We start from the raw sequence: 11,610 nt of genomic DNA, 5'->3' as shown, positions 1-11,610 counted from the left end.
TTTATCATCCTGAAAGTCTCTTCGGGTTTGATTTTAGGATCCGGCAGGAAACCCGAAGAGACTTTCGAGACTTATTACGCCGGGAAAGCCTACTTTTATCGTCCTGCCCAGTTTGGACTGTGTCAGAGGGCGACCTCAAACGGGTTTCCCTCTGTCAGACTTGGCGCCGGCTTGGCGGCGCCGAGACACACTCACAGGGGACGGTGACTGAGCTGCCTGTGTGTGTGTGTGTGTGTGTGTGTCGGGTGAGCAGCTGGCGGCCGCGCTGCCAGAATTAGCCCCTGGAGAGGCGCGCCGCGCCGCGCCGCGCTGCCGGAAGTGGGGTGCGTTTATTTGGGGCCCGGCGTGGCTGGAGCAGAGCAGAGCAGAGCAGGGCCGGTAGTCGGCGATGGCCGCGAGGCGGCTGCTGGTGGTGGCGAGCGCGCTGGCCGCGGCGGCGGTGGGCCGCGGCGCGCCAGCCCCCGGCACGGAGACGCAGCACGCCCTCTGCGTGGTGACCAGCGAGGGCGCCGTGGCCACGGCCAGCGCCACCGTCACGCGCGCCCTCAACGCCTCCTGCGGCGCCGGTGAGTGCTGCGCGGCGCGGCGTACACACAGACAGAGCACTTCCGAGAGTTTCGATTCGCGAGACAATTTCTCCGAGCCCTTTACGAACGATTACTACGCGTGCTCCACCTTCTCTAGTGACTGTTCGAGCCGCCCCGTTTCTTTGCGCCGGTCTCTCGGAATGTGTCGTAGCACTCGCGGCTTCTTTTCTCCATTGCAGCTTTTACCCGGTACTCGGTAGAAAATCGCCGAACTGGCTCAGTGGATTCACATTTAGTAAATTCGAAGACGCGCATACTGTTCCACTGTACGCTACGTCCCGGTACACCTGCTACGTAGTGCTCCGCACGTGTGCCGCGGTGCGATTACGAATCGAAACTTGCCGACAATCTGCTGACCTGTGTCATTTCTCTTTATGTCTCGTAGTTTTCGTGCAGCGGTCTTCTGAAACCCTGTAGGTGCTGCACGTAACCCTGCACGTCGGGAATAAAAAAGAGGTGACGCGTGTAATCTTGGAAGAGTTTGCGGCTGGAGATACCGTGGACTCGTGACGGTATTTTCTAGGAGAGGCATTTCGATGCTGACGAGAATGTGACGAGAGAAACGACGAGTGACACGTACTGGAAATGGTCGAGAGGTGGGATGTAGGTGCTAGGGCCGCAGTTATAGAGGAAAAGGGTAGGCTGCAGCCTTTATTTGGAACAGAAAAAGTAGGGTAGGCCACAGTTGGGAGGACAGCCGGATATCACACAGTCTGCGACAGGAAAGTGGTGAGAATTACTCCAGGAAGGACACGGGGTGTACGGAGACATAAAAGAGGGCAGGACACGGTGACAGAGGCTCGGCGCCAGTTCCCGAGTGTAGCGGACACGGTGGAGCGTTGCGAGTCTGCTTCGCGCGATACGCCAGGTAGGGACAGGTATACTGGGTGTTTCGGAACGTCTGCGAACTTTTATCGGCTGGCACAGGAGTGGGGAGGGGAAGGGCACACTGACGCAGAAAGTGTGATGGAGTTCGTGGTATTCCAGTATTAGTGGGGACTGTTTAACTCGAGAGGGGTGGAGGTCTGTGCAACATCTGCGTATGGGCGGGCAGTGCAGGTCACGGTCTCACAGCTGTGGATGATTGTTGAGCGAGAAACCACTCTATATTACATCGTTTCTAATTTTACAGTGGAATTGCTCTGCACGTCGTATCGTATTTGGAGCGATATGAAGTGAGAAAATCGTGTAAAATTAACATTAAGACTTCAGATTTGTTGCAAGGGCTGTGAATAAATTCAAAAGATCTTTAAAGGAATCCTGAGAAGAAAGACTGAGTAGTTATCTCAAAATCCTGTTTGAATAAATTCAGGGAATCTGTGTTCAGGAAAGACCGTGGGACCAAAATGCTACCTCCGATGTTTGAGGGGGTGCTGAAGGAAAGACCGTGGGACCAAAATGCTACCTTCGATGTTTGAGGGGGTGCTGAAAAGTAATGCCTACGAATTTTTTATTCTGTTCTCAATATCAGTGGAAGTATTATATGTCATGCATATCTCTTGACCAACTTTGCCGTTTCGCTGACCCAGGTTGTGCAACCTTCTGCTGCTGGGGTCTCCGAACTGTGGTGCATAACATGGCAGTGTGTAACGTAACTGTGATGGTGCGTGAGAAAGAGCGTGCTGTGTTCGAGTTTCGAACCACAGAAACTGTGCCTCCAATTGAAAGCCACAGAAGAGCAAAAGCTGTGTACGGTGATGGGTGCATCGACATCAGCAACGTGCGAAACTGGGCTGTTCGTGTTCGTAATGAAGGTAAAGCTGGTGCTGACCTCAAAGCATTTAACAGAGCTCGGAGTGGACGACCACATACACTATGTGACCAAAAGTATCCGGACACCAACAAAAACACACGTTTTTTATATTACGTGCATTGTGCTGCCACCTACTGCCAGATACTCCATATCAGCAACCTCAGCAGTCATTATACATCGTGACAGAGCAGAATGGAGTGTTCCGCGGAACTCATAGACTTCGAATGTGGTCAGGTGATTGGGTGTCACTTGTGTCATACGTCTGTACAAGTGATTTCCACACTCCTAAACATCCCTAGGTCCACTGTTTCCGATGTGATAGTGAAGTGGAAACCTGAAGGGACACGTACAGCACAAAAGCATACAGGCCGAACTCGTCTGTTGACTGACAGAGAGACCACCGACAATTGAAAAGGGTCGTAATGTGTAATAGGGAGACATCTATCCAGACCATCACACAGGAATTCCAAACTGCATCAGGATCCACTGCAAGTACTAGGACAGTTAGGCGGGAGGTGAGAAAACTTTCATTTCATGGTCATGCGGCTGCTCATAAGCCACACATCACACTAGTAAATACCATACAACGGCTCATTTGGTGTAAGGAGCGTAAACATTGGACGATAGAACAGTAGAAAAACGTTGTGTGGAGTGACGAATCACGGTACACAATCTGGTTACACGGTGGCAGGGTGTGGGAATGACGAATGACCGGTTAATGTCATCTGCCAGCGTGTGTAGTGCCAACAGTAAAATTCTGAGGCGGCAGTGTTATGGTGTGGTCGTGCTTTTCATGGAGGGAGCGTGCACCCCTTGTTGTTTTGCGCGGCACTATCACAGCACAGGCCTACATTGGTTTTTTAAGCACTTTCTTGCTTCCCACTGTTGAAAAGCAATTTGGGGATGGCGATTTCATCTTTCAACGCGATCGAACACCTGTTCATAGTGCACGGCCTGTGGCGGAGTGGTTACACGACAATAACATACCTGTAACGGACTGTCCTGCACAGAGTCCTCACCTGAACACCTTTGGGACTTTTTGGAACGCCGACTTCGTGCCAGGCCTCACAGACTGCCATCGATACCTCTCCTCAGTGCAGCACTCCGTGAAGAATGGGCTGCCATTACCCAAGAAACCTTCCAGCGCCTGACTGAACGTATGCCTGCGAGAGTGGAAGCTGTCATCAAGGCTAAGGGTGAGCCAACACCATGTTGAATTCCAGCATTACTGATGGAGGGCACCACGAACTTGTAAGTCATTTTCATCCAGGTGTCCCGATACTTTTGATCACATAGTGTATGTCAACCAACGAGGCTCATTGGAACAGAGAAAAACGTTTGATAACACGGACCCAGCTCTCAGTTAAGTGTTTCATTTCATGAGAGCAGGTACAGGCCACCATTTCAGAAATCTGGCACAGAAAACTGGGTGCAATGTGAGTGCCTCAAAGCTCACTCCTGACGTGGAACAGAGGAGGCTGGACATCTGTCAGCAATTTCTTTTGCATTTTGAACATGATGGTGATGGATCCACAAACAATATTGTGAAAGGATCACCGATGCCAAAAAAGTTCAATACCATGCCATCAGCAGACAAACCCATGCTCACAGTGTTATGTCATGTTCAAGATGTGGCACATTTGGAATTATTGCCTAAAGGCACAAGGCTCAACCATAAACTCTGCAACGTACTGCGAGACCTTCAGAAAACTGAAAGCATGAACTGTAAGAGTTCATCCACTCATGGGGCACCTTCTCCTTCAGAATAACAATGCCAGACCACACACAAGCACAGTGTCATCTGTAACTATTTGACGTCTCGGGTTCACTATCATCGATCATCTTCCACACAGTCCTGACCTGGCCCCATCTGATTTTTATCTGTTTCCGAAACTTAAAAGAACACTGCCGAGCACTTCACGTAGATAGATAGCGATGAAGCTGTGAAAGAGGAGATGAGGTTGTGGCTCTTTCAACAAATTCAGACGTTCTACAGTGACAATATCAACACACTGGTCCCTCGTTGGGAGAAATGTGTTGGTCCTCAGGTTGGGTCCACTGAGAAATGGTGTGAAGAATAATGATGCAGGTTGTTAATAAAGTTTGTTTTATTTAAAAAAGCTTTAAGAGTTTTCTCATTAAAAATATGGAGATATTACTTTTCAGCATGTCTTCATATATCTCGCATGGGGAACATGAGAATAAGGTAAAAGAGATTATTGTGCTTACAGAGGCACGTAGCCAGTAGTTATTTTTCCCTCGTTGGATATGCGTGTAGAATAGAAAAGGAAATCGATAGTACACTCCTGGAAATTGAAATAAGAACACCGTGAATTCATTGTCCCAGGAAGGGGAAACTTTATTGACACATTCCTGGGGTCACATACATCACATGATCACACTGACAGAGCCACAGGCACATAGACACAGGCAACAGAGCATGAACAATGTCGGCACTAGTACAGTGTATATCCACCTTTCGCAGCAATGCAGGCTGCTATTCTCCCATGGAGACGATCGTAGAGATGCTGGATGTAGTCCTGTGGAACGGCTTGCCATGCCATTTCCACCTGGCGCTTCAGTTGGACCAGCGTTCGTGCTGGACGTGCAGACCGCGTGAGACGACGCTTCATCCAGTCCCAAACATGCTCAATGGGGGACAGATCCGGAGATCTTGCTGGCCAGGGTAGTTGACTTACACCTTCTAGAGCACGTTGGGTGGCACGGGATACATGCGGACGTGCATTGTCCTGTTGGAACAGCAAGTTCCCTTGCCGGTCTAGGAATGGTAGAACGATGGGTTCGATGACGGTTTGGATGTACCGTGCACTATTCAGTGTCCCCTCGACGATCACCAGTGGTGTACGGCCAGTGTAGGAGATCGCTCCCCACACCATGATGCCGGGTGTTGGCTCTGTGTGCCTCAGTCGTATGCAGTCCTGATTGTGGCGCTCACCTGCACGGCGCCAAACACGCATACGACCATCATTGGCACCAAGGCAGAAGCGACTCTCATCGCTGAAGATGACACGTCTCCATTTGTCCCTCCATTCACGCCTGTCGCAACACCACTGGAGGCGGGCTGCACGATGTTGGGGCGTGAGCGGAAGACGGCCTAACGGTGTGCGGGACCGTAGCCCAGCTTCATGGAGACGGTTGCGAATGGTCCTCGCCGATACCCCAGGAGCAACAGTGTCCCTAATTTGCTGGGAAGTGGCGGTGCGGTCCCCTACGGCACTGCGTAGGATCCTACGGTCTTGGCGTGCATCCGTGCGTCGCTGCGGTCCGGTCCCAGGTCGACGGGCACGTGCACCTTCCGCCGACCACTGGCGACAACATTGATGTACTGTGGAGACCTCACGCCCCACGTGTTGAGCAATTCGGCGGTACGTCCACCCGGCCTCCCGCATGCCCACTATACGCCCTCGCTCAAAGTCCGTCAACTGCACATACGGTTCACGTCCACGCTGTCGCGGCATGCTACCAGTGTTAAAGACTGCGATGGAGCTCCGTATGCCACGGCAAACTGGCTGACACTGACGGCGGCGGTGCACAAATGCTGCGCAGCTAGCGCCATTCGACGGCCAACACCGCGGTTCCTGGTGTGTCCGCTGTGCCGTGCGTGTGATCATTGCTTGTACAGCCCTCTCGCAGTGTCCGGAGCAAGTATGGTGGGTCTGACACACCGGTGTCAATGTGTTCTTTTTTCCATTTCCAGGAGTGTATTTGTACAAAGTACCCTCTGACACGTACTCGTGCCTTGTGGAGTATGTATGTAGATGTAATCCCCATACTTGTCTAGTTTATAGTTTTAGCTGTTTCTCTCTATTACAGTTTCTCTTTTGCATAGTTAGTACCAGTAAAGCACAACCAATCCTGAATCTGTAAGGAATTGAACTCCTATGTATAAAACAACATCGAACGTTTGAGTACTTTATAAAAGAATTGATTTGTCAAACATTTGGCGTTGAAATGCACAACTTCTATGGTTAAAGATGAAAGACCCTAATTAAGTGTGAAAGACCAAGAAAAAGTGGGTGTATGTCAGTGTCACTTTGTACACATACATACATACCGTCAGTGGTTATGTAAATGATTAGAGCTGCAATTCTCTGTAACATGTAGAACGGCGCCACAATGCATTAGTTGTGTTACAGAGCCTGGTAGGGTGTGTCATGGCCGTCGATAGTGTCAGATGTTGAGTGATCAGTGTCAAGATCGCAGGGGTCAATTAAGGCTCTTTCAGACTCTCTAAGGAACTGATAATGCCATCCGACACTATTACGCAGCATCTGTGTGTTCGGGATTACGGGAGCGTCCGATTCCACCCGTCTGCTTTGACCCATTCCGTCACCAATATGGCGGAAACGACCATTCTCAACGTCTCCAATATGGCGCCTATGACGTCATTACATAAACATGACAACAAAAACGAAAATACATATAAAACCAACAAACACATCTCCCTCCAAAAATATAATCAAACTAACAGGACCAGCGCGGGAAATTAGGGTTTTTTGGGTAGACACAAACTAAATATAAACACATATAGACTCACACCACGATCCCAAACCACACAAAATGACGACATAAAAACACCACAATCTCCCCAAATTCCGCTACACTTAGAATATCGACAGGAGTCGGTCACTTCCCTTCACCTGTGTAGCTCAACCGAAATTATCGGTACCACAAAGTAAAAACCAACTCACCAAAAATTATAATCACACCGCAACTATCGATACCATAAAACCAACACCTAAAACAACAAAAATTGGAATCGGGCACTTCCCTTGACCTATATGGGTCAACAGCAACTCACGATACCAAAACACATAGCGACGACGACAAATTGGAATAGCTCACTTCCCATGACCTATATAGCACAAATTGGAATAGCTCACTTCCCATGACCTATATAGCACAACAATTGACAGCAGTGGGGGAAAGGAGTACAGTAGAAGAAGAATGGGTAGCTCTGAGGGATGAAGTAGTGAAGGCAGCAGAGGATGAAGTGGGTAAAAAGACGAGGGCTAGTAGAAATCCTTGGGTAACAGAAGAAATATTGAATTTAATTGATGAAAGGAGAAAATATAAAAATGCAGTAAATGAAGCAGGCAAAAAGGAGTACAAACGTCTCAAAAATGAGATCGACAGGAAGTGCAAAATGGCTAAGCAGGGATGGCTAGAGCACAAATGTAAGGATGTAGAGGCTTATCTCACTAGGCGTAAGATAGATACTGCCTACAGGAAAATTAAAGAGACCTTTGGAGAAAAGAGAACCACTTGTATGAATATCAAGAGCTCAGATGGCAACCCAGTTCTAACCAAAGAAGGGAAAGCAGAAAGATGGAAGGAGTATATAGAGGGTCTATACAAGGGCGATGTACTTTAGGACAATATTATGGAAATGGAAGAGAATGTAGATGAAGAGGAAATGGGAGATACGATACTGCGTGAAGAGTTTGACAGTGCTCTGAAAGACCTGAGCCAAAACAAGGCCCCGGGAGTAGATAACATTACATTTGAACTACTGACGTCCTTGGGAGAGCCAGTCCTGACAAAACTCTACCATCTGGTGAGCAAGATGTATGAGACAGGCAAAGTACCCTCAGACTTCAAGAAGAGTATACTAATTCCAATCCCAAAGAAAGCAAGTGTTCACAGATGTGAAAATTACCGAACTATCATTTTAATAAGTCACAGCTGCAAAATACTAACACGAATTCTTTACAGACGAATGGAAAAACTGATAGAAGCCGACATCGGGGAAGATCAGTTTGGATTCCATAGAAATAATGGTACATGTGAGGCAATACTGACTTTATGACATATCTTAGAAGAAAGATTAAGGAAAGGCAAACCTACGTTTCTAGCATTTGTAGACTTAGAGAAAGCTTTTTGACAATGTTGACTGGAACACTCTCTTTCAAATTCTAAAGGTGGCAGGGGTAAAATACAGGGAGCGAAAAGCTATTTACAATTTGTACAGAAACCAGATGGCAATTATGAGTCGAGGGGCATGAAAGAGAAGCAGTGGTTGGGAAGGGAGTGAGACGGGGTTGTAGCCTCTCCCCGATGTTATTCAATCTTTATATTGAGCAAACAGTGAAGGAAACAAAAGAAAAATTCGAAGTAGGTATTAAAATCCATGGAGAAGTAATAAAAACTTTGAGGTTTGCTGATGACATTGTAATTCTGTCAGAGACAGCAAAGGACTTGGAAGAGCAGTTGAACGGAATGGATAGTGTCTTGAAAGGAGGATATAAGATGAACATCAACAGAAGCAAAACGAGGATAATGGAATGTAGTCGAATTAAGTCGGGTGATGCTGAGGGAATTAGATTAGGAAATGAGACACTTAAAATAGTAAAGGAGTTTTGCTATTTGGGGAGCAAAATAACTTATGATGGTCGAAGTAGAGAAGATACAAAATGTAGACTGGCAATAGCAAGGAAAGCGTTCCTGAAGAAGAGAAATTTGTTAACATCAAATATAGATTTAAGTATCAGGAAGTCATTTCTGAAAGTATTTGTATGGAGTACGGCCATGTATGAAAGTGAAACATGGATGATAAATAGTTTAGACAAAAAGAGAATAGAAGCTTTTGAAATGTGGTGCTACAGAAGAATGCTGAAGATTAGATGGGTAGATCACATAACTAATGAGGAGATACTGAATAGGATTGTGGAGAAGAGAAGTTTGTGGCACAACTTGACTAGAAGAAGGGATCGGTTGGTAGGACATGTTCTGAGGCATCAAGGGATCACCAATTTAGTATTGGAGGGCAGCGTGGAGGGTAAAAATCGTAGAGGGAGACCAAGAGATGAATACACTAAGCAGATTCAGAAGGATGTAGGTTGCAGTAGGTACTGGGAGGTGAAGAAGCTTGCACAGGATAGGGTAGCATGGAGAGCTGCATCAAACCAGTCTCAGGACTGAAGACCAGAACAACAACATATAGCACAAATACAACTGATGAAACAAAAAACAAAAAAACACAACTAAAACAAACCCGCAACTCACATGTTCTGCTTGCATACGCCGCATTTCACTGTCTCCACCACAAGCCCAAAAAGTTGCAGAAACTGCCCTATTAAACTTAGAAGTCATATCCGTACCTAACAAAAGAAGCCACGAATTGAATTAAATGACTTTCCCTGCGACAAACAGCAAACCAATAACATCAAACGACACCACAGTAACATAAACAAAGTTGAAACTTAATTCTTAACTCACTGAAACTAATTTCCGTACTTCTATAACAGTCACAACTGAAAAATGCACACTGCAAGCACCGACATCCAAATGAATCCAATGCACTGCATAACACGTGGACCATTCACACACCACCAGAGGACACCACCAACCGCAACAAGATGACATCTAGAAACACAACACACTCACAAACTAAGCTCCGCACTGTCACGACGTCGTACACCACAACACCCTTACGTCACGGGTCAAAGCTGACAGGTGGGATTGGACACCTCCGTTGACGCCTTCATTGTGGGCCTCCATTTGGACGGCTGCTCTAATTTCTGTGTGACATTCAACTGTGACAGTGGCTCAGTGTCGTAGCACACGGGAGCGTGAGGGCACGCCTACTTGCCATCAAGTTCCAGTCGACCACACCCGAACACCACAAGAGGGATCACCATATCGTGCACCGAGCACATTGTAACCCCTTCACGTCTGCACTCGCTTTCCGAGGACAAATAATGGGCTCTCTGCAGCACTCTGTGACATCCCTCACAGCATTTGCTGATGCTTTGAGACTCTGTGCAGACCACTACCAACACATTGGACACTATAGTAGAAGAAAAACAGACACATTTTAGTTGTGCCCCTTTTTCAGGCATATGCCAGTATGGATGCCATCGCTCAGAATCTGCCATGCACCTCTTCCACAATAATACAGCATTAATAGCAGTAATGGAAAGTAGTGAAAATAATATTTTACTCTGCCATTGATGGTTCATGAGAGTCTTGCAGACCATCCAGTAACAAAGGGGGGAGGGGGAGGGGGGAAGGGGGGGGTATCACACACAGCCCACCTACAGCCTGGCACACATTATCTTAAAATAGAGGAGCTGAGATGTTACTAGTCTCTGACACGTATTTTTAAAAATTATGATAAAAATGTGAATGTTTTTTGTAAATAGTGTGGTGTGAGAAGAGTTTATAAATCGTTCTGTGCTATTTTATATAAGCATGACATTACACAATCAATTTCTACATTTAATACTTAAAATTATAGAATGATGGGTAATATTGTGCATTAGAGCCTCGCACATCATACCCCGTTTTCCTGATTTCCCATAATGGTAGTAACAATATAAGAGTGAGGACTCCAGATGACAGTATTTTTGGTCATAACCTATAACTGTGGGTGTAATTACACTATTTGTGTGTGTGAATGTGTATGTGTGTGTTTCTTTGTGTTTGTGTTTGTGTGTGTCACTGTCTTTTCCACATTTTCTTCCGTTTTTTGACATCTTTTTCATATTTACCATATTTTTTCCATATCTCATATGGAAATGTACAAATGTATATATGCTCTTATTACTTATATACATGGGTTGTTGTAGCGTGTAAATGTGTTGATGTTACTCTGCTGTAAACACACACATATAACTCAGTTACACTATTTCATGTGCCAGCTTCCCATACGGCTTCCTCAGTACCTCCCCCATCCGAGCTGGATGCAATAGTGGGGCAGGAGGTGGGCAGCAACAGCAGTGCCAGACCTACTGTAGGAGGATCCATTTCTGCACACTAACCCAGATCATATATGAGTAGATCAATACCAAACATTGTTCAGGAATTACTGCTCAAATGGATCTACACCAACTGTTACCCTTGACTCTGCGCAGGTGGATCCACCCTGGGCAATAGTCCTGGACTTTGACCAGATGGATCCACTTTTTGGACACTGCTCCAAATCATTGTTGGGTGGATCCACACCGAACAATATCCAACAATTATTTACATAGATGGGTCAACTCGTACCATTGGCCCTGAGTTTGCGCAGGTGGATCCACCTCAAACAGTATCCCAGGATGTTGTGCATGATGGATCCACACCTCATAATATTCCTGGATATAGTGCATTGTGGATCCACCATTAGCAATGTCTCATACCTAATGCATTTGTGTCCACCTTTCGGATGTAATTCTGGACCCACTGCAGGATGTAGCTGCCACTGAAGACCTCCCACCACCATTGCTCCTTGTTTATAACCCACATTCTCATATTGCAAATGTTGTA

General features: G+C 46.6%; 1 protein-coding gene across 1 annotated transcript in view; it reads left to right on the top strand.

Moving 5' to 3' along the window:
• The first annotated feature begins 388 nt into the window (after positions 1-388).
• The window catches only part of LOC126092939 (TNF receptor-associated factor 6-like), a 103,527-nt gene continuing 92,305 nt past the window's right edge, over positions 389-11,610 (top strand). The window contains exon 1 of the mRNA XM_049908670.1: positions 389-566. Within this exon, the coding sequence (XP_049764627.1) occupies positions 389-566 (178 nt within the window). The remainder of the gene's footprint in view (positions 567-11,610) is intronic.

Source organism: Schistocerca cancellata, chromosome 7 (assembly GCF_023864275.1).
Source record: "Schistocerca cancellata isolate TAMUIC-IGC-003103 chromosome 7, iqSchCanc2.1, whole genome shotgun sequence".
NCBI classification, from domain to species: domain Eukaryota; kingdom Metazoa; phylum Arthropoda; class Insecta; order Orthoptera; family Acrididae; genus Schistocerca; species Schistocerca cancellata.
Note: the sequence above shows the minus strand (reverse complement) of the source record. Positions and strands in the feature narration are given on the sequence as shown.